This window comes from Gavialis gangeticus, unplaced genomic scaffold (assembly GCF_001723915.1).
Source record: "Gavialis gangeticus isolate Ggan-Ray unplaced genomic scaffold, GavGan_comp1, whole genome shotgun sequence".
Taxonomy (NCBI): domain Eukaryota; kingdom Metazoa; phylum Chordata; order Crocodylia; family Gavialidae; genus Gavialis; species Gavialis gangeticus.
In genome coordinates, this window is record NW_017729025.1 from 76,376,289 (window position 1) to 76,400,866 (window position 24,578).

The window sequence follows — 24,578 nt, forward strand, 5'->3', positions numbered from 1 at the left end:
GGGGGGGGGGGGGGGGGGGGGACCACCCTCAGACCAAACACAACATTTCCATTTGATAAAGGGCAAATTTATTGATACACAGTGATAATACAAAAGAAACAATATAAACAATCAAGCAATTCTAGGGATGTCATTGGAGTCAAGGTACATCTGGCCTTGACAGGAGGACAAGGTACTCCTGCTTGCAAACAATAACTTCTATTTAGTGGGGCTAATGGAAACCTGGTGGGACCCTACCCATGACTGGGCAGTACACATTGAGGGGTATAGGTTGTACAGATGGGAGAGAGTAGGGAGGAAGGGGGTGGGTGGGGTTGCCCTCTATGTTAAGGAGCATTATATATCTACCTTAATCAAAATGGGATCAGAGGAGGAGAATGTTGAGGTACTGTGTTAGGATACATGGAGGTCGGGGAGAAAGGGACTTAATGGTGGGTGTCTGCTACAGACCGTCACCTTAAGTGGAGGAGCTAGTCTTGTAATTCTCAGGCCATACAGTCCAGGGACATGGTTGTCATGGGGGACCTGAACTACCATGACATCTGCTGGGGGCAGCAGTCAGCCAAATCGAACTGTTTATGTAGGTTCTTAACCGGTGTACAGGACCTTCACATAATGCAGGAGGTATATGGTCCCACTAGAGGGAATACTTTCCTGTGCTTGGTGTTGGCTATGGGGAATGACCTGCTAGGGGAACTGCAGATTTGTGGCCACTTGGGAACAATGACCATCAATCAATCGAATTCACCCATATGGCACAGGGTGGAAAAGAACAAGTTCCTCAGCCAGCGCTGGAGGAGGGAGTGGGTGAATTGGAGCCCTCTCCACCTGGGGAGGGCTCTTATACATCCACCCCACCCTCCAGCAGTGGATGAAAAAACCCCAGACTAAACTCCCTCTGCTCCCTTTCCCCCCTCCCATTCTGAAAACATCTCCAAGCCTGGGAGGCAGTGCAGACAGAAGTTACAAAAGATGCTGTGTTTTGAAATGTCTTTATCTGACCTCTCATGCAATGAGGGGTCAGATTTTCACCCTATCAGCCATTTTATAAGCTGTCTGCAGCCATGCATTTGTGTTTGGTTATGGCTATAGCCCGCTTTCATGGCTGGATCAGGTGAAAGTTGTCACTTTTGTCTGTGCTAGTATCTGTTTAGTAAGGCAGAGATTTTACCTGCACCAGTAGAGTCACTCTTCTGTCAGTTTCAAGATTGCTGAAGTTTCTGCACTAGATCTAATTTCTCTACGACAGTGCAAGCTGATGAACTGCAAACAAATAACACTTTTTCTAAAATAAATATATGGTGAATTGTCCCCAGATTGGAAGAACAGTGTGTTTTACCAACCAGCTTAGTGCCCTCAGAGTGAGAAAGGTTAAAAAATAAATGGATAGTATGTGCAAGCTTCCAAAGGATTTTATTTTATGAGATTTTTAAAAAATACCCTGGCAGAGTCTTTCCAAAGAAAAACAATGCAGTATTTTTCAGTAGTCCAGTTCTTTAAAAGGTTTTATTGCCTAATTTATTTAAGAAATTTGCCACAAAATATGAATGGGCTCTTAAAACACTGCAATTTTTTTATCAGTTAATGCTTTCAAAATACTTTTGCAGTTGATGATGGATGTCTAGAAAACACACCAGACACAGCAGAGTTCAGTAGGGAATACCAGCTGCACCAACACCTTTTTGATCCAGAGCACGACTACCCCAGTATGGGCAAATGGGTGAGTAAATCAGCCTTTAGTTTTGTTAAGTATTGAAATAAGTGGTGGGTAGGTCAAAGCTGTAAGAAGACCTCCTATTTTTTTTAAAGAGAAGAACCTGCTTCAGTTTAAAAGAAAAATAGAATCAATGGCCAAAAAAGATGGAAAAATATTATTTATAGGCAAATGAAACTAAGAGAAAATGGGAATTCATATGATGATAATGTATGTGATAAATCCAGTAATTTCACATGGATTCTATTCAAACTGCAGTTTATGCAGCAGTCTATTATATTCATACATTTATAATACAGTTTGATATAAAACCATTACATAATATGCTGTATATTATAATATAATATATATTAATCTATAATATTAAGATGTAGTATCTATTTAGCACAGAATTTCCAATGTTAAAATTGTTTAGGTGTTCCTCTCAGTGTTGTAAGATATAACTTGACTTAGGCTCTGTAAGGCTCTGTAAGTGTCTAACTCAGTTTTGTAGGTTGTAGCCATATTGGTCTAAGGACATAGGCAGACAAGGCTCTTTGGGTGAATCTGATATCTTTTATTAGACCAACTTAAGTTGGCTCCCTGACTTAAGTTGGTCTAACAAAAGGTATCAGATTCACCCAAAGAACCTTGTCTGCTTAACTCAGTTTTGCTCATGCCAAATACTTCCTCTCAGTGAGTACATCTACACATACAATTAATTTGCAGCAATAAACTCCAGCACATATCACGTGGGAGTTTATTGCTCCTGGGTGTGCCACTTGAATACATGCCCGAGACCATAGCATGTTGAGCGGGGTGAGTGTAGTCCCAGCTGCCAGAGAGCCTGGGGGCCAGCCTGCCAGTCCAGAACTACTCCGACCTGGCTCAATGTGCTCTGGAAGGGCTGGCTGCAGCATGAGGGTACTCCAGTGCAGGTTAGCTAGCAGGCCTTGCTCTGAAGCACCTTCATGTCCCGGCTAGCGGGATCAGCATCTACACATGCATTTCTGTGCATGAAAAAAACTCTGCCACAGGATAGTTCTTGTATTTACAAGTACTAACCTGCTGTGCAGTTTAGTAATTTCCTGCAGCCTAATAGGGCCACGTGTGGACACTGAGATGTTTACTGCAGAGCTAATTAGGTAACTGCAGTAAATGTCTTGTGTAGGCATGCCCAGTGTGACTAATATGCAGAAATATTTTAGGGCTTACTTGTGAAGAAAGGAGTTAATCAATATGTGCAATACCTGGACTGTCAAGTACCATAAGGTTTAATATTAACTTTAATTGGATAAGGATCAGGCCTTAAGTGGATTCAATCATCCCCTAGTCAAGCTTCCATCATTTCATTCCTTTCACTTGAATGAAAACAAAATAAACCCACAGTAAGATGGGCTTATATTAAAATTTATTTTTAAGCCCAGTTTTACATGTTCTGTTCAACAAATATAGCCAGACCTAACAAATTCTTGCTCTGTTTATACAAGGACTCCAGTGACTGGAGCCAGATTGCTTATGCAAGGAAGGAGTTGGTCCATGGAGAGTAAATCTTTAAAAGTCAGGTTACATAAGTTTTGTGATATGTTTATAATGCTTGCTGTACTGATGACTGTATTAATCTCATGCTTCATGACTTGCCCTGGAATCTTCAGAGGTCACCATCGTACGTTTCCCCCTCTGAATGCATTATCTGGCTACTTACTAGGTGCAGTGGACATTGGTCATGACTATAAATGGAAGATTGTCTGGGAATGCTGGTGCTCCTAATAGTTATGGGTGCCTGGCTTCTAGGTCTTCCACATGCACTTAAGAGTTAAACTAATTATCATGTTTTCAGTTGCGAGAGGGAACTTTGTGTCAAATTGACAAGGACCACTAAGGTTTTTCTCTTACCTCCCTTTTGTAGTATGGGATGTTCCACTTCTTCTTTATGGTCCAGTGGTATGATTTTTGTTTTTTTCCCTTTGTTATTTGGTGTGCTGTGATTTGTGGCTCTGGTGTGTAAGAGTGGATGTTCTTGTCTAACCTTTTGGCAGAGTTTGGTATATTGTTGCCTGCAAATACAAGGGACTAGACTCTGACATGGGAGGTTCCTTCCACTCTTGCATTCTAGTTAGATGCCTGATACCAAATCCATTTTAAAGCATCATTAAAACAACTTGCAGTTGTAGAACAAACCATGAAATCCCATAATACATTGCTGTTACTTTTCAGTTTAGAAAGGCTTACCCTAAATCAGATTTCCTCCAGCGGATATTGATAAATGGATGTGCTTGGCAGCACCTTCTCTTGCTGTGACCATGAGACAATGATTCATCATCTATAATCAATCTTCATGTCTTCCCATATATAAGCCCTAAAATTCTGGACAGAACTAAGCCAGAACTCCGAATATTGGAAATTCTTATTGTACTTTAAGTAATTACCATCAAAGGCTGTAATATTAAAACACCAGATGGTGAACTCCATTATTTATGCCAGATAACTTTGTTGCTTTTTTTTATTATTCAGAAGTAATTTATTTTCATGATGCTACTTTGAAGACTGTAAAAACACTTCTTCAAGTTTTTGGCCTAAAACAGTATTTCAGAACCAGGGCTCATAATATGTTGTCATCAACAATATGCACATAAGAGATTATAGGTGATCATTAGTGAAGATTGTCAGATACCTTAGTTTGGTCTTTTTTAGTCTATTTTAAAAATGCGTTGCCAGTTACTATTAAGTCAGAGAAAAACCTACCCTGCCCATGTATGAATTAAAATAAAGTGTACGCTCTCCAACAGAAATTATATTCAGCAGCATCATCGCCAAGTCCAGATCTTTTTAATTAGAGATGAAACAGCTGGTAATATACATGATCAAATGCAAGGTGGGGGTGGTGGGGAAAGGAGGGAAAGCAACTGGCTCCCTGACAGCCTGCTCAGGGGAAGCTGCCAGGGATACCTGCAGGGTCCGGCTTGCAGCTGCTATCCACCACTGCCACTTGTGGGCACTGGTGACAGGCCTGCAGTGATGGCAGGGGCTTTTCAGGCAGTGGAGATCAGCAGCTGATGGAGCCTGTAAGGAAGCTGAAAGGAATTGCTGCTTAACTCAGGCAGATGGCATGAGGTGTTGTTACTAATTAAGCGTAATTCACAGTTGAATTAGGGAGATAGGCTCCTATCATTATTGATATTGCTTGATTTAAAAAAAAAAAAAGCTATTCAGAAAAGCAAAGGAATAGAATGATCTGTGGTATAGTTTAACTAGAGAGCAAAGTTTTTGCTATTTTTTTAGCCTGGTTTTGAAGGCATTTAGAAAATTAAAAACAGATTTTTAAAAATACATGCATACACTTACCAAAATGGCGTTTGCAGTCCTGTGGCAGTTGTACATACACATTGCCTGTTATCCGGTAATTGACTTACACAGCAATTGCAATAACTGAGCATAAATTTTGTGGGCATGTCTTTACACAAGTAATTTCTAAATATCTAAGCAGAAATTATGATTGAGGAAGAGTTATGTTAAACTTTGTAAATACTTTTAAATGTTAGACAATACTGTAGACTGTTCAGTTCAATTGAGTAGTTTTCTGTTTGGTTTAATATATAAAACTTCATGTGTGAAGGCAGCACCACCCACAGATTCTAAACTGAAAAATAAAAAGCCTATCTCAAGATAGGCAGGGTATATTTTGCTATATTTCCTTTTCAGCTCAACTAAATGATTATGCAAATCGAGAGCACAGAGCTGGGCATCCTTATTAGTTTCAATAACCACCAATGTCTAAAAATAATCTCTCTCGCATCTCTCTCTCACTGGTAACAAATTATATCATACTCAGCCCCTGGGAGGGCCACATACTTTTGCACTTTTTAAATTATTTGTATAATAAAGTTTTTTTAAAGTCACTCTGCCCCCCCTCAAAAAAAACCCCAAACCAAAACAACCTAAGCAAGCAAACAAACAAAAAACAACAATCCCTTTCCCTGGCATTAGCTAGTTTGGCATTTATACATTATACAGTTTGAAGGCTTAAGCCTAAATCTGGTCCCTTGTACTCTGACAAAATAACAGACTTACGTGTAAGAAACGACAAGGAGGAAAGGGGAAAGAAATCATTCATCCTCTTAGCTGTAGAGTATGCTGTACCTTTTACTCCAGCCCTGAGGTCCAAAGATCTCCTGTCCATTGCGGGTAGAGGAGGACATGATGATTGGCCTGACACTCCCTACATCTCTCTCCTAAATCGTATATCTCCTTTCTTTACTCTATACTTCCAAAGATAAGGATTTAAAAGTGGAATATTTGGGTATAAAGGCATCATATCTTTCTCTTCTGAGTTCTCAGTCCTGTGATGTGCTGTATGTGTTCGGATCCAAATCTGAAATGAGAGCTGAGAACGTTTAGCACTTCACAAAAGAATGTAGTGGGTCACAGAATGAGCCCCGTTCATAGTGGCACAGATTTGTTGTTACCGCACAAGCATACTCTTAGATCAGGTTTCATAACCCTATCTGCCCTGTGCTATACATTATACTTAAATGGTAGTTATGGTCTTAAAACATTCCCAAACAGACTAAACAAAATATGATCTCATTGAGCAGGAACAGTTCAATCATGAGGAATTTTCCTGCCTGATATGAGTGTTTAGTTTTAGGAGTCATGCAATTCTTTTTATTACAGAACTGTTTTTTTTTTTTCCCTTAATGTAAAGTATAAGGTCAAACAGTGTATGAAGAGAGAGTGCAATGATGATCTGATTCCTACTGGGAATAATTTGTACATCTACATTTTAAAAAAAAAAGCTAAATTAAAGTTTTCCCCACGTGAGTTTGTGTAACTGACTATAGCCAAGAATGTATCGTGTTGGCCAGTTTCATCTCCGTTCCTTTGCCTTTTTGGCACATCCCTGATGAAATAGCTGAGGTTGGGCAAGAGATATGCATTGTGAATTTGGGGTTTAATGAACATGAGAAGTACAAAACAGACAGTTTTGGCAGATGTCATTGTAGCACTCTAAAATGTTTGTTTTTCTCCTATTGAGGCTGCACACAGGGTAAAAATGTTTTGTGAATTTGTCTCTCACTAGAATTCCACTTTCTATTTATATGATCAATGTTAGGTCACTTGTTTATAGCTGAATTAATGGCCTTGTTTATACAATGTTTTGCTTTTAAACATGTAGTTCTTCTCTCATTCCACTTTCAGGTTAGGCTTTGGTTTCCTCACAGTAATCACAAATGAAACACAATCTGTTGAGCATGTGTCTGATATTCCAGACCTTATTGGAGTTCACTATGTGTATGAAATATAGCAATATGTGGAAGCACTTATACAAACTGTGGTCACAGAGTCATTCTTTTTTCTCATCATAACTTTCCATTCTGCCAAGACATTTTTTGGCAGTTTTTAAAAGCTTCACTCCATTAAAAATGTTATAGGCCAAATGGTTTTTGGAGATTTTACTGGGGGCACTACTTAAACAAAGGAAGGGTTGGGCACTAAAAAACTTTCAGCAGAACTTCTTTGCATAGAACATAGCTGATATCAGGAATAAAATAATCAAAGGCAAGAAACAGAAGTAGTAACTAGGAAACCAGTTTCTGAAAAGGGTCAGAAAAGCATATATAAAAATACTGCAGAGTTACAATTATAGTCTCAAAAGAAAAGAAATGAGTTACAGTAAACTGGTATCCCACTTCCTTATATATTTTTTAATAAATAGTTTATTTAATGTGTTTCTTCCGCCCCCCTCCCCCGAGTGCTTATGACTTGATCACAAATAAAATCATTGTATAACATAGACTGTCTAAAACTCCTGTTTTTATCATTGTTGATGACACTGACTATCCCTGAAGAATTGAAAAATATTAGCTTCAGTTATCCAAGTGTTTCTCTGTGGTTTATCTTTCCAATAACATGACAGCCTCATCTAAACTAGTTTACAAAATGTTCATATGCTAATATTTAAATGACACAGTCTTGCTTTAAAGAAAGAATGACCTAAATTTGATCCATACTTTTTTTCCTAGAATAATTTATTCTTTGAGAAGATGAAGAGTGGACCAAAAAGAAGAAAAAGGGTAAGTCAGAATACAACTTGGTTTCATTTTCATATCTTTTGTGGAGTGGAGTTACAATGCTACAGTCTCTGAAAATCCACTGAGTCTATTTTATTTTATTTTATTTTATTTTATTGCATATTGGTATATTACATGCAGAAGATGTGTTCAGGTGAAAAGCTTTAATATAAAATATAGCAATGTTAGGAGCCTTCATATTAACTTTTTTACTTTTTTGGAAATTATTTTTAATAACCAAGATAATTTCTTTCAAATTGAAGTTTTAAACATTTCTGCCCTTGAACAGATATGAGGTCAATCCAGTGCTAATGCTAGATCCCCATGGTTCATATTCTGCCTTTTAACTACATGTTCCAGTTCTAGTGATGTCAGTGAACTTACTCCAGATTTACTGCAGTGTAAGAAGAGAACCAAGCTCATGGTTCTAGGTCTGGCTGTTTCACATACACAGATGGATAGGTATTCTTTCTGATGATGACCTTTTAAAGAGATGTACAGTCACCATGTAGGATTTTTACACCCTCTAACTTGCTAAACTCTCACTGCTTTCACTGCTTCTATCCTCGTCACAGTCTCTGTCGTTAGATTTTGAATTTGGTGCAAGAAGAAAATAGGGCTTTACAATTAAAGTGTGCATCTACACTGAAAAGTTACTTCATAAAGTATGACATCAAGGAGCTACAGGTTTACTGTAAACTGAACAGACTTGGTATGGAATAAGTGAAACACAAATGAAGATTGTTTTTCTAACTTCTTACCCTGCAGTCTCTGCCAAGAAGTGAGGAGACAAGTTGAGTTTTTCCTAGTCATGCATTGCCAGCAATAAACATACTGCAATCAGAACTTAGTACTCAGTCCTAATGATTATTACAGGGTCCAGAATAGGATCCACCTCCTTCTATATTTGTGTTGGTTTTGCTGTGCTAATAGAAAATAAAATAAAGTACCAACTTAAATCAGTACAGTAAACAGATGTGACTTTGGGAGCAGGTATATGGAATTTTTTTAAATGAAGTAGGACAGCACTTTAAGGTCAGATGAGTGAAATAGTTACTTAAGAAAGAAAAGAAAAGAAAGCTTTGCGCTGTCTCATTTGCTCAATATATATATATGAACAGGGAGGAGCAGGTGCTTTACTGGCTCAAGTAGTAATCTGGGACTTGGATGACTAGTTTCCATTTGCCTGCCTTGCATCAGATTGATTGTGAGACCTCAGATAAATCATTTGGGGCTAAAGCTGAAAAGAGTAGGTCATGGTAGCACCATGCAAAGATGCTGTGTATGTGTTAACTCAAGAACTGGAAGCAGTATAGCCACACGAGTGTCATCTAGAAATGTCGATACTGGAATATTTTTTGGGACCACAAAAACAGAAGACAAATAAAGGTTTGTCATTTCTTTCCAGAAAAAAGAAACATTTGTGGGCATTCCTCTGGCAAGAGGTGGGGTCCTGGATCTAGTCCTTATTTCCAGGACTGTTTGTGTTTTACTCCCGTGACTCTTTAATCAAAATGCACAAACAGTCTCTGAAGCAGGTACCATAATCCAGACCTCCAAACCTCCAACCCTGGAACTACACATTCCCTCTCACTTGGAGAGGGAGATGTGGATTTGAAACCCTACAGATGGAGGAAGGCTTGAGTCTCCCACTTCCTATGATAGTGCTCCAGGCATTAGATTGTTGTCCTAAAGATGGGTGCCAACCCTCTTTTTTGCCTGTGAATCCCAGGCCTACTCTAGAAAATTTAGAGTCCCCAATTCTGTTGTCTTACAACAGCCACCGTCACCAAACACACCATAAGATATCATCTTACTGGCCTTTGGCCTTCCAAGCAAGTGTGTTGCAGGATAAAAGGGAAGAGAACTAAGAAATGAGGGTGGGGAGGAAAAGGAGAGCATTACCTTCAACCTAGCATGCATTTTTCTCTATTCACTGTGGCTTTTTTATCTGCATACACCATCTTTCAAACACCATCAGCTGTTGTTGCTTTGTCCACTATCAGCATCGGTTCCAAAGAGCTTTAGAGTATGATTGAGTCCTTCCTCTTCATGAAACGCATCATATTTACATATCTGTACCACCTGGAAGAAAACAAAGTACAGCTGTAGTATTAGGCTTCTTTGGATAAAGAATGTAGACAGTAGACAAAATGTGGATCCCTACAGCTAATAGCTGGGAATCCATGGCTTGTGAAAATTTTGGACACAGAGTGGTAAGACTGAATTGTCCTTGAATGACCAGCAGTGGCTGAAAAACTTTATATATGAAAGGCCCCTTTTCTCAATCCACATGTGAAGCTTGTCCCTGTGCAGCAGATGCAGCAGGAGATGATAGCAACTTTACCTGTTGAGAAGTGAGTGGTGATCACTGTGTGGAATTTGGCCACCCCAGGTTGCTTCTGGTCAGTTATGAATCAGCTGGACATGAGCAAGCTAAATGTGCCTGTCGTGGTTGTGGCTTTGTTGTATTGTGCACAACCTGAGTAAGGCAAAAAGTATAGTGAACATACATCTTGCTTTCACCAGGACAGTCCTCATTTTAAACACCTGTCCTGGATGTCCTATCATTTGTGGCTTTTGTCCCATTTTCAGCAGAGACCACTTGTAGTAGGACATCCCATGTGGGATTTTTCCAAGGGCTTGATGAAGGAGACTGGATGCAGCATGCTGGCTGTGTAGATTAATGAGCTTCTGTAGCATGCCTGCCTACTACTGGACGATATGTATCATCTGCCCCTGCATACACTTGCTGGCTTCCTGTTCCTTCTGCAACTGCTAGAGCATATTCTCCTTCCACTGCTGTCATAGGCACTGCTCCCACCACATCATCTCAGTGCATGAAAACTGGTGCAATCCCTAGAGCTGTCTGTGGCAGGAGAGAACAGGGTTTTGCCAGGGAGCACTTTTTATTTTTGCCTGTGCTTTTATCAATAAGGCAACAGTTAAAGCCATGTTTTCCCTTTCAGTACTGCAGGGAAGTACACAGGCAGGGAAGGTGTGAAATTCAAGCTTGATGGTAAAGCAGCAAATGGGGGAGTTCTGAAATGGCCAGGTACTTTTAAGCAGAAACTGGCTTCCAGTATGTTAAAAAAATTTGGACAACATAGTCCAAAACAACATCCAGAGTGGCTGACTATGAGCTTGCACTAAGTGAACTGCTAAGGCCCATCAGAGACATGGTAATGTCTATATGTGCCTTCTGCTGACTTCCATATGATGTTGGAGAGCTTCTGTCAGTTGGTAGAGATGATGAAACCTGGCTGTAACAGCAGCAGTGGTTCTGCTACTTTTGAGGGAATTTGTCATGCAGACTTTTACCATGAAAACTTGAGTTTTGCCAGCATGACATTTTAGTATAGATCGGGCCATAGCCTACAGGTACCTAGGTTTGAAAAAGAGGTGGGATTTCAGGTACCACCTCACTCTTCTGTACTTTCTATTGGCTAGCTTAGGCATTCCTTGTTTGGTGTGATGAATCGCATTTCTAGGCATCTGTACCTCCCTTTTACAGGTGTAACCCGAGTGGTACTCCGACAGGTACCCCCTCTTCATTTGAAGGGATCAGAGCAGGTGCACAAGTGCTGTGGGTTGTGTAGGGACTCTCCTCCCCCTATAGAGCAGAGCCAGACCACCACTGGGGCCTTAACCGTATATCTTTTAATGAGAGAACAATACTGGGAACATAACCAGTATAAACCAGGGGGTATAGGGGACACTACAATGCCCCAAGGGGGCAGGATTCAACAAAGGTTAGACACTTACAATCATAGACATATTCATCCAATTGACAAAAGACAGGGTTAACCAACATGTAAAACACAAACAGCAGAACAAACAATTCGGGTTGGTGAAATATAAAAGGTACAAAATCCAAAATGTCAAATGACAAGGAATATAGGGCCTAGGTACCTGGAGGGGGAGAAAGGGGGAAAACACAATAGCCCCTTTCTACTGCAAGAAGATTTTCTCCCTGTTAGCTTATTCACCCCAAATCACCCAAACTAGGGCTTGAACTTAGAGCTCCCATGTAGTAGGTAGAAACACTACCACTACCAGTGCTGGCACTACACCTGGCTGCTAGGGGTCTTGACCTTCCTGGAGCCCCAGCTTCATATCGAGTTGCCTGGCCTCTTGCTGGAGGAGCTGGAAGCAGAGCTGGGAACCTCTCAGATCGCTGCTCAGATCCTTGCTGGAGCGGGGGAGCCTCCTGCTGGCCACAGCCTCTCGTAGGTGATTCTGGAGCTCAGCAGGGAGCCTCTCTTGCCGGCCACACACTGCACTGCTGAGGGTCCAACTGTGTCTGCAGGTCCCACTCCTTCAGGCTCTTCTGGGGCAACTGCTCCTGCTCCGCTGGCCCAGCTCTTTGAATCTCCTGCCTTGTGGTCCCTCACTGGTCTCCCCTGAGTCAGCCATGCTGCCCCTTTTATCCCCCTCCAGGTGACCCAAGGGGCCAATCAGGGGACATGGAGGGTGAGTCTCTGGGGCGTGATTGGTGAGGAAAGGGAATCCCAAGTCCTCCAATCATCTTTTACCCCTTCAAAACCCCTGGGCCAAATCATTACCAGATTAGTGAGGAAAGGGAATCCCAAGTCCTCCAATCATCTTCTGCCCTTTCAAAAACCCTGGGCTAAGTCACTGCCAGCTACCCCATCACACAAGGAACACAGGTTCCTAACTTGGGTTTGTGAATCTTACCACTAGCTGCCTTAAAGGTAGGCACTGGACTGCTCAGCATAACCACGCATAATTCTCTTTATGAATTTCATGCCAAGTGTGTGCATATGTACGCGTGAGTGGACACATGGCTGTGTGCATGCATCTATAATGTAAAAAGCCTAGCTGCATTTGTTACTTACAGGGTTACCAAATCCAACTCCACCTTTAGGTGGCTAAAATGTTCATTTGCTGGGATGGGATCTGATTTGCAATCTGAACAATTGTGGCTCCTGCCATACCACATGTGCATGGCAGGAGACATGATTGCATGATTGGGGAGCAGATCTCATTCATGCCATATTACCTATGCAGGAGGAGTCTAGGATCATCCAGGGAGCCCCAGGAGCCAGTATGAATCCTTGTGTGGTCCCCAGATCTGGCTTACAATCAGCTGATTGTAAGCATATTGGGACCACCCTGGGCTTGAGTTCTGGGGCAGTCCCAATCTGTCAACATCAGCTAATTGGGACTGCCCTGGGACTTAAGTCTTGGAACAGTCCTGATCAGCTGACTGTCAGCAGAATCCATGATCTGTTGTCATCTGGCAGAGACTGCACCAGGATTCAATCCCCTGGGCAGTCCCTATCAGCCAGTCAGTTGATCAGCAACACCCAGGAACTCAAGGGCTGGAGCGATGCCAATCTTGCCCAGGATCAGCTGATCAGAAGTGCTACGGAGCTTGAATCCTAGGGCAGCCCCTGTCACATGTTCAAATTAAAGCATAATGGAAACCAGCCACAAAGTTTTTACATATATTTTGAGTAATAACTTTGTAGCTGGTTTCCTGTTTTATTATGCCATTAATCCACTGAACTTGTGGCTAGTTTACACTTTAAGACGCGATTAACTGGTTAACTGCGTCTTAAGTGTAATGTCTGCCTGGGGCCTAAGTAAGTGCTATTTACCCACTTAACATTAGAAAGATAAACGGCACCAGCATAACTCAAATGCTCTTACTGAGCATGCTCAGAAAGACCTGCTGCAGCCACTTACGCTTTGCCCAGGAGAGCACCTAATTTTGTCAGTCAGTCCCCAGAATGCTAGTTGTAGGAGGGCAGCCCTCCCGACTTTTAGCCCAGAGGAAGGGGCATTTGTCTGGGGATTCTAGGCCTTTAAGAAAGCGTGAACCTATATCTCCCACTTCCCAATAAAGTTCACTATCTGCCAAACAGTGGGGTAGGGCTGACACTACCCTCCACCCCTCTAGTGCACAACAGGAGAAGATATGTGGAGACAGAAAAAAAGCAAATGAGAATTATTGCTTAGTGAGATGCCACTGCTCTAGAAGTCAGGGGGTCCTGGTTTCTGAACCTGGCTCCAGCTTATGGGTCTGTATGTATTTATTCAATGGTTATTTAATGCCAAATGCAGAAACAATGCTGAGTACAGAGAGCAGGGGCTGGCGCACAGGGCTCCTTCCCTTTTAGGACAATGTTAGTCTCAATGAGCCACAGAGCAAAGTATCTTTTGGTTTGTTTTCCTTTTGGTCTAACATGTATTTCCATGAGCTACTAAGTGGACCAGCTTCAACAGGAGTGGCGTGTGTCCTTTGTATCCACCACTTTTAGCCTGTCACCAGGTGGTTAAGGTATTCTACTGGGAAGCAAGAGATGAAGGTTCAAATTCTCAGGCTGAAGACCTAGAATGTGGCATCTGTTAATATTAGTGTAAAAGACAAAACATTACTAAGTATGTTTATGCAGAAGTACATGGTTTCACCAGTAGAATATGATTGCCACAAAACAGAAGTGAGCTTAATGGATTCTGTCTGAGCAGGCTCAGAGGGACAAGTTGAGCTGTGTGGGAGGGGACTGGGATCTAACTTTAGACACGTTAGTAGCACTGAGAAAAAGGGAACTCAGACTTGTGCTTATTTGCCTTCTCTAAAATCTAAAAAATCTTTTCTTAAATACACCGAGAACTCTATTTAAAGTAACAGCAAACTTCAAGTGGCTTGTTTTTAGGGATGACTCTATGATGGATACTGCTTTGGAAAGGAGATTGATTTAAGGTTTTGGCCCCTGCCTTTGCCCCACTGGTATTTCTGCATGTTTTCATTTAACAGTCATTGGATGGACAGACAGCAGTGAGTGAGCTTCTGCCCTATGTGAGGGGCATAGAACCCAAGCCCCTGTCTTTCCCTTACTGTGGCTAGTTCTCCATCTGGTCCTGCATATCTTTTCCTTTTGGCTGCCCAATGGTTCAGCTTCAAAAGATGGTGGAGGCTGTTTTTGGCAATATCTAGTCTGAGCTGGTTGTTAGGACACTTTTCCGGGAAGAGGGAGATGTACATTCAAACCCTTTCTGTGTAAGTGGGGACTGGAACCTGGGTCTCCCATTCCTCTAGTAAGTGTCCTAATAACTAGGTTATTGGGCTGAAGCATGGGAGGTACCTGTTCTTCCATTGTTTTTCTGCAACTTACACATAATCATGTGCCTTTACCATGGGAATAGAATCTTAAATCCTCTCAAATGGCCTGAAATGCTGCTTATGCAGCCAACACTAGTGATATAGTGCTACTTCTCCATCTAATGACACAGTTGGGTTTGGGCCTATGTCCACAAGAGAAACTGTATGCCACCCCTGACCCCAACAAAGCATGACACCAGCCACCATTTGGAAGCTCGCATCTCTCCACAGCCTTCATTCCACCGTCAACCAGTTCAGCATCAGGAAGCCCATGGACAGAGCAGCAGTCCCGGAGTTGTGCTTGATCATACAGGATATGCTAGTGAACCATGTCATCTGTCAAAGCAACTCAGAAAAGGTCATCACTGGATTCTGCCATTGAGTTGTTTTGTTTTTGTTTCCCTGTTCTGATAAACTACAGACCATATTATTGATCTGGTTTGAGAGAAAGGAGATACTTCAGAGCTACAATAATATTACTTTGACTTCATCGGGGTTAGCTGAGATTTATGTCAACACAGAATTTTGCATTATATCTTCGTTTCTGTTTTATTAATTCTTAAGAATTCTTTATGCAGTCTCATTTTCTTCTCATTTCTAAGCAAGCTCCCTCAGAAAACAAACCAATTAAGTCTTCTAAGAATTTTACGATTACTCCTAGAAAGTTGTGTAACAGTTGAATTTTGCTAAATGAATATTGAATAGATCTGCATAAAACAAATGCAAAAAATCTGTTTACATGCATCATTTTTAATGAGTCTTGATTTAAAGTTACCACTGGGTATGCATAAAAGTTCAAATAAACCACAGGAAGCCTCACGGTTTTGTTCCCCTGGTAGGAAAACCTACCAGTAGAACATTATAAACATTTGAGAGTCTGCTGACGGCCTAGAGCCAGGGGGGCCCTTTAATACATCCCAGCATCCTCTGTGGGCACCTTTGGCTGCCAGAGTGCTGAGAGCAGCTGAGTGCATGGGGGAAGCACTGATTGGCTGGCTGTCTCCTCTCTCTCAGATGTGAGGCTTTGAAAGAGGAACCCCAGAGCAATCGTATCAGTTACTGTTTCTGCATGTTGCAATTCACTCCTACCCCTCTAGTAGAAGCCAAGAGCTGCACCAACACCTCCTTGTACTCCTCCTTTCACCAGAGACTTAGATGTTCTGTGCCTGTCTTGAGGTGATCCAGGAGATGCTTATGGTGGCAAACAGCACAGGGCTCCAGGGCATGTACTTCCATATGAGACTGCTTATCAATGCTTGTGGCCATCAAGCCTCATGGATCTGGCCAACAAATTCCATACCTACAGTCTGGGGAACTCCCTTCTTGTCATCACAGAGGCAGAAAAGGATCTTGGAGTCACTATTGATTCCAAGATGAACATGGTTCCGCCAACGTGGGGATGCAGTCAGGAAGGCTAACCGCACCTTGTCATGCATCCACAGATGCATCAGGAGCAGGTCCAAGGAGGTGATCCTCTCCATCTATGTGACATTGGTCAGGCTGCAGTTGGAGTACTGCATCCAGTTCTGGGTGTCGCACTTCAGGAGGGATGTGGGCAGCATCGAGAGGGTCCAGAGGAGGGCTACTCATATGATCAGGGGGCAGCAGGACAGGCCCTACGAGGAGAGGCTATGGGACCTGAACCTGTTCAGCCTCCACAAGAAAAGGCTGAGAGGGGATCTGGTGGCCGTCTGTAAACTTGCCAAGGGGGACCAGCAGGCAGTGGGAGAGTCCCTGTTTCCCCAAGCACTACCGGGAGTAACAAGGAATAATGGCCATAAGTTGACTGAGAGTAGATTCAGGCTAGACGTAAGGAGGCACTACTTCACAGTCAGGGCGGCTAGGATCTCGAACCAATTTCCAAGGGAAGTGGTGCTCACTCCTACCCTGGGTCTTCAAAAGGAGGCTAGACAATCACCTAGCCGGGGTCGTTAGACCCCAGCATTCTTTCCTGCCCATGGCAGGGGGTCGTACTTAATGATCTGCTCAGGTCCCTTCCGACCCTACCAACTATAAAACTATGAAACATGGCCAAGGAAGATGAGACCCTAATGGAGGCCATGAAGTCTGGGGTGGTCTAGGAGCACTTCCAGACTGTTGATTGGTCTGCAAGATGAGCAGTGACTACTGGGAGCAGATCATTCTGGGCACCTGAGATGTTGAGAAATGGCTGCAGAACTTTCACATGTGTTGGGCCACCTTCATTGTCATTGTTGCCTAGCTGGTCTCCTATATCAGGCAGCAGAACACTGGTATAAAGCCACCCCTGACCCCAACAATGCATGTCACCAGCCACCATTTGGAAACTCGCATCTCTCCACAGCCTCCATTCCACTGTCAACCAGTTCAGCATCGGAAAATCCATAGACAAAGCAGCAGTCCAGGAGGTGTGCTTGATCATGCAGGACATGATAATGAACCATGTCATCTGACATAGCAAGTCACAAGAGGGTCATCACTGGATTCTCCCAGATGGGCTTTCCCAGCTGCATCGGGGCCATCAACAGCACGTGTATTCCCATTGTCTGCCTACCTCAAGCCTCCATGGAGTTAGTCAACCATAAGGTCTTCTACTCTGTCCTGCTTCGTGTTGTTGTACAGACCACTGTGGCCACTTCACCCACATTTTCAGTGGCTGACTGGGCAACGTCATGATGCCAGGGTCTTCTTCAACTCCACTGTGCCCTAAATGATGGAGAACAGAGACTATGCCCCTGGCACCCCCAGCATAGAGATATTCTAAATTCTTATCCCACCCCTTATCATTGTGGACCCAACTTACTCGCTCTTACCCTGGCTCATGAAGCCCTACACAGGGCACCTGGACAGCAGAAAAGAACACTTCAACTGCTGCCTCAGCAAGTGCCACGTAACTGTCAAGTGCACCTTTGGCCACCTCAGGGTGCACTGGAGGCGTCTCGGTCAGTGTACACCCAGATATGGCTAAGGAGTATTTGTCATGCTTTATCTTGCATCTTCCACAGCACCTGCAAAGCCAGGGGAGTTAGAGCATGGGACCTCCAAGCTCCCCTCCCCACAAAGTTCCTCCCAGTTTCCATGGAGGCTACTTCTGCATTGGGAACCCCCCAGTTTCCTATTCACTCTTCCCAGTGACCTTGACCCTCCACTATCCCTTCTCCCCCTTTTAATGTAGTTGGACACAAGAGAAAGAGGGACTGTTTTTGAAAATGTTAACATCTATGGATTTTATTAAATCAAGTTATGTTTTGCTACTGGAAAAAAGATAAACAGAGGCACATCTTTTTCCTGCACCATATTCCCTTGCCCAGATGCTTCCCTTGCCCAATATTCCATGAGGCCTGGGTGGAGGAAGCACAGTGCACAGGAGAAAACCACAGTCCACCTTTGCCAGGGCATCAGTGCTTAGGGTACACCAACCAGCATGGAGGACATAAGCTAGCATGTAGATACGTGGAAGTAGGGTGGGAGGGGCTCTGGGGATTGGAAGCCCTAGCTAGCTGAACACCAGCCTCAGACAGGGGGCTGGGTATGAAGTGATTCCTGTTTCAGTTTTCCCATCTTCAGGGTGTATGGAAACATTATTTTTTTTCAGGCATTGCAAGACATCCAGGCTGGTGGAAGCCCTGGCCAGCTCAATACTTGCCTTGGGCACGGGAAGCATCTGGACACAGGGGAATATGGTGTGAGAAAGAGATGTACCTCAGTTTACCTTTCTTCCAGTAGTAAAACATAACTTGGTTTAATGAAATCCATAAATGTTAACATTTTCAAAAACAGTCCCTCTTCTACAAAATTAAAAGGGGGAGAAGGAATAGGGGAGGGTCAAAGTAACTGGGAAGGGTGGATAGGAAACTAGGGGGTTGCCAATGCAGCAGCAGCCTCCGTGGAAACTGGGAGGCAACTTTGCAGGGAGGGGAGCTTGGAGGTCCCATGCCCTAAGTTTCTGGTCTTCATTCTGAATCCAGGGATGTCTTATTATATGTGGTGGACAGGTGGGTGATCCAGGACCCACTGTCCTCAAGAGAGGGCTGTGAGGGTGCAGGAGAAACTAGCTCAACTAATGGGGATGCAGCCTCATCATGGTCCACTGACGAACCCTGATGTCTTCAACCAAGTACTGGTACCCCACCTATGGGGCCTTGTGCCATACTGGGAATGTTTTGTGTCTTGAGTCTGGAGGCTCCTTTCCCTGGTGGTGCTGGTTGTCAGGACTATGGCCACTGGTCCTCTGCAGGGCCTGTTCCCCTGCAGGTCTTGCACATGGTAGGGGGAAGACATTGGAGTCTGGGACTGAACTCTGAGCATTATCCCCATGACATTCTAGTGCACTAGGACAGCAGGCTATAGTCAGGCCCTGGAGCTTGGTGATGCACAAGTTTATATTGCTATCTATTGTTACAGCCATAGTTAGGGGCATTTATGTCATGACAAGAGACATAGACATCTGTTTGTTTGGCCTTTGTGCCACCATAAAAATGTTCATGGTGATACAAAAGCAACGTCTGCTTCCAGCCTTAAGGTGTCACAGAACTTTGATTGAAAATAAGAAGCCATGCTGCCAAGTTTTATTCAGATCCATGAGTGAATAGAGAGTAGCTGACTCACCTGAGGTTATAAAGGGCCTCACAGTGGATTTTACTAATATTTAAGCTCATGATAAGGCTACTTTATACTGCCAGAAAAATGTAAATAGTTGAAAATTGATCCCAGACATTTTTTACTCCACTACACTGTCCTAATAGTTCCACAGCTGGATTCATGGAGCCTCCACACTTGTTTTATACTCCTTGTATAGCACAAAGTGAACTCAAAATAGCCAAGGATTGTCCTGGTAGTATTCCTTTGTCGAGGAGGAACTTTTTCCAGTTTAAGATTGGCAGCAGACTCTCCATTTGGTTCACATGGAAAGGCAGGGGTCTGAAAAGAACTGTTGATGAGAAGGACTGCCAGCCCTCCACCGGCATAAGATCCATGAGAGACATTACATCAGTAGCAAAAGCTTGCCCTTGTATCTTTAACTTATGCTGATGTCATGCAGCTGAGAATCAGAGATCTGTATCCTGCTTATTGTCAATCCCCCTTTCTCTTTGCTCTGAGTAAAACAGAAGGAAACCAATATGCTGGCATTTTATTTAGATTTTGTTAAATTCTCTCATTCATTTTTCTACATTGCAGAGTAAGTACAACTAAAGCTTTTATTCTTTTTAGTGGAATACATTATTTCTTGCACTAGAGTTTATTTTGGAAAAAACAATGACCGACTTGAAACTAGTAAAGCTAATTCCCTTGAGCTATTTCTTTTTCCCAGTCCTTGAAGAAGAAATAGCTCCCAGGGAGAAACTCTGAATATTTCCAGGCCAATTATTCTTTCAAAATAAGCTTTCCCTTAGTATACCCTGAAAGACTGCTGAAGCTGCAACATGTAATGCTATATATACTTTTACTAACCTGATCACACACATGCTGCTTCTGTGGAGAGCAACCTGCTGAGTTTGATTTGTTTGTCTTTACTGATAAAACACCCAATATACTATTGATCTAGTTTGGTAGAGGTGAGCCCCTAATTTTCCATAGAATGGAAGTAGGCTGTCAAGGACTAAAGTCACTAAAGCAGTGAAAAATACACTTAGAATAGTTGGGTCAAGTGGAGAATGCAGAACTTCTGAAAGAAGTGACTTGGTCACTTCTGTTTATCTGATCTGTTTGGCTTCCTAACAATCTATCAGTTTACACAACAGGTAAAAATTGTTTATATTCCTATTATTGATAGTTGGGTATAATTCCCCATTAATAATTAGTATCTTTTTATTTGGTTTTTGGGTTTTTTTAAACTTTTTCCAGAGTGTGAACCCATACCTGCAAGGACAGAGACTGGACAATGTTGTCGCAAAGAAATCCGTTCCTCATTTTTCAGATGAAGACAAAGGCACTGAATAAGAACTGCAAAGATGAACGATGAAAACTCAGGCCATTCCTTGTGAGATCGTAATATTGCTTATATATAACCAGCTATTGAAATTATTGTGATTGGCAGCATGTTTATTATTTATATAATTGTGGATGAGAAACAGCTGTATTTATAACATTATGTTTTCCTAAATAATGAAAATATGGTTCTGTTTTCTGTTAAATTATGATAATAGGCCTGTTTTGTTGTTTTCATTTTAGTCATGGAGTAAGCTTTAAAAATATTAGTCATGTTAAGAGCTAACGTGAAGTAAATGGCTTCAATGAGCAATTTGTATAAATGAAGGCAAGCAAAAATATTACTCAGTTGAGCCCAGTGTTTAATCTTAATATTTGCAACATTCAAAACACAGAAGTTAGAGTTTTGTGTTTTGTTCACAAATACAGTTACTTAGCAAAAACAAACTATTAATTTACTCAGAGACTTTTGGCTTTTAGTCTATTTTAATAAACATTCAAGCAATCTAGAGCATTTGCTGAGTGACATTTTCTAAAATATAAAATAGGATAATCTGGTTCAGTTATTGTCAGGCTAAACAAAAATTAAAACAGTATGCTTTGATAATATATTCAGTGCAATATTTTTCTCAATTGTTTCTTATCATTTCATTCTCTCACTGTTTCCAGATGTTTTCACCCACCTTAGCTGGCTGCTAATATTTCTCTAGTCTACAAACTGGCATCCAACTCTCTCTGGCTTAGTGTCGGCAGCATTTAGCCATTAAAACAGAGCTGTCTAACTTCCAGGCAGCTGGGGGCTGCACTCCAGAGAGGAGCCACAGACCCAGGGACCATATGCTGTCTGTACTGGTGGGCTGGGACTCCCCTGGCTCCTTTCCCCCACTCTGAGGCCTGTCCAGGTCCCCATCATAGCCTCATGGGCAGCCTCTCCTCCTCTGCAGGCAGCTCAGCTCAGCTCAGCTCAGCTCAGCTCCCCCTGCCACACACATAGCACCTGCCCCCACGCTCTCAGCTGTATGAACCATCCTCCTGCAGTGTGGGCAACTTGGCTTTGCCATGCAGCTCAGGCACTCCAGCCCTTTCCTGGCAGCCATGGAAGGATCTGCTGGCAGGAGGAGTAGTGGCCTGGTGGGAACCCATGAGCCACATACTAGCCTTTCAGGGGTCACGTGTGGCCAACCAGTTGAACAACCCTGCATTAAAAAGTGTCTGAATTAGTCATGCTCCCATGAAATGTCTCAGCTGAGCAAGATGATATTTGCCTTTGATAGAAAATATTACCTATTGAGACTCCACTAAGCCTAAATTCCTGGGTGTAGAATCTTATCATTAAAAATCAGAATGAGCAGCAGCCATATCTGCAGCACAGTGTCAGGCTTAGTCATCAGAATAAAGCGACACAGAAAGCTGCTCTCAAGGTTAAAAATTTGGATGGTAGTTGGTTGTGGGTTTTTTGACTATCCAAATTAGGCTAGAGGCAAGTAGGATTCTTACTACTCAGTAAACCTTGCTCTGGGCCTCCAACTCTACTCATTTTCTGGTGATGCTCAATATAGTTTGTGGCAGATAAACCCTTGGTTAGGCTACATAAATTAACTTGCTTTGCCACCAAAAGAAAAGGTGTACTACTCTATGTGCATTTAACACTCCTGAACAGAAGTAGAGCATACTTTCTTTCCCCATCAAGCAGCAGTACTCTGTCACTGCTCTTGAAATAGCAATTGGGCAACTCAGAAGGCCGTTCCTTTCTGAAGGACTAGAGGAGGGCACTGTTCCTTACCTTAGGCAGCAAATTGAGAGGTAGGATTGGGTCTACAGATCAAATTCTATTATTTTTACAAGTTGTCTGGCAAGCGGGCTGCGTGCAAAATGACCCAAGGATCATGGAAAATAGTTACCTTATCTTATGAACTTCAGTTCTGTGATGCAACAAACTTCACACCCCCAATAAAAAAAATCAATCAAGATGATGTACTAAAATACGGACAAGACTGACAAGCTGAATTTTCACTTGAGGTTAGATACAAGTAATTCACACCATACCAATAAGTGGACTGATCTGTGTTTGGAATTAGTTTTCAGGGCAGAACTGAACAAACAATCCATAATAAATTATTTGGTGAGCTATGCCTCACAAATACTTTGAGAGAAGATTGCAAAACTCTAGAATCGAATGTAGTCTAAATTATTTATGAGCTGCTTCATACTTTATTTTCTTATAACAAATATTTTAACTGATATTTTGAATTGTAGGGGATATAATGTAGAGTGAGATTTATAAGTGGATATTGCAATTAATTGAACATTTAAGTACCTATTATTTCCTGTACCTACTAACTTCATTGGAAGATAAGGATACTCAGCAGTCCACAGTATCAAAGTTTCGTCTATTTATGAAGCTTACTTAACGTATTTTTCATGCTTATTCTCTGTTCAGGTTTTGAGATTGCAGAAATGATTCATAGCCATAGGATGACTCTATAGAGTAGAAAACACGGGTTATATGTCATGCTAACCATTCAGAAGCAGAACTCTCCATTGATTTTAATGGCTCAAAGTAGGCAAAACATCCATTGCCTTCTGCATATCCATTGAAGCTGCAGCTGTGGCTAGAAACATTCTAGTTAGAGAAGGGTTTTCCACACCCATAGACCTGTAAGAATCTCTAGATTTCTCTAGACAACCCAGTGCCTTCTCCACTGGTAGAAAAAATGGTTTTATAAGCTCTAGCTAGTTTACTATATAAAAGTTCATTTTAATGAATACCAGATAAAGTAATCAATTGGTAAAGTGACTCATGCTTTTTTAAAACTCTTCCCCCCTTTATAAGCTGTTTCATGTATTTGTGTTTGGTACATACATGGCTTATAAAGGGAGGGGCAAGGTGTGGTTTGTTTAATAACATCAAAAATCTCATATCTGATTCCTTTAAGCATTGCAGTTCTCAGTCACTTTATCCCACCTTACACAGTGATGTGATAATTAGGCACCACAGACTGACTAGATTACTGTAGAGATCCTTCCTGATAACTGTTTATGACTGCTGCAGAGTCTGGGAAGCTGAAATTCTCTCTCATAGAACTGTGTGAAGAAGGCAAAACAAGTTCTAGAGTTTCAAGATTTTTTTCACATTGTCACATTATGTTAAACCTCCCTTAAAGGAATTGCCTGCTAAATGAAATCAAATTCCTGGCAATCAGCAGCAATCTGCTGATTCCATTAAGCAGGTTTAACTTGCCAGGGAAACCCCAAGCTGAGAAACTTTCACGTCTGGTCTTTATAATCTTGATAATTAAATGAACAGTTCTATTAAAATTAATACATATACAAAATTAACAATTCTATCTATGAATTCTGTCTAATAAGTTTTATGTTTGAGCTGCCTTTCTGAAATGGACTAGAACAGGGAGTCCCCTTTTCTACTCAAAAGAGAACAATGGGATTTTAGTTATGTTTAATGACCTTTCCTAAAACACATCATATTGCTGATCTCTCAGTCAATCAGGACCCAACAAATATCAAATGCCCTTTTTCAGTAAAGTGTGCATGTTGCTCATTCACAATATGTTTATATGGAGTATATAACAATAATAAATTAATTTTAGCTCTATTTTGAATTGTGAAATGCCTGACTTTCCTTTAAAAAATCTGGATAATTAAGGAAGATACTCCAGTAAGAGAGCTGATATCAAAAATGATATGCTTTCAACTTTCACATGTGCAGTATTGCCAATCCCACCGTGTCAAAAATCATGAAACAAACTCTTAAACATCA

General features: G+C 41.9%; 1 protein-coding gene across 1 annotated transcript in view; it reads left to right on the forward strand.

Annotated features, from left to right (window-relative positions):
• SCG5 (secretogranin V) overlaps positions 1–23,101 on the forward strand; it is an 85,964-nt gene extending 62,863 nt beyond the window's left edge. The window contains exons 4-6 of the mRNA XM_019518962.1: positions 1,608–1,720; positions 7,717–7,767; positions 20,717–23,101. Of these exons, the coding sequence (XP_019374507.1) occupies positions 1,608–1,720; positions 7,717–7,767; positions 20,717–20,812 (260 nt within the window). The 3' untranslated portion in view covers positions 20,813–23,101. The remainder of the gene's footprint in view (positions 1–1,607; positions 1,721–7,716; positions 7,768–20,716) is intronic.
• The last annotated feature ends 1,477 nt before the right edge of the window (positions 23,102–24,578 follow it).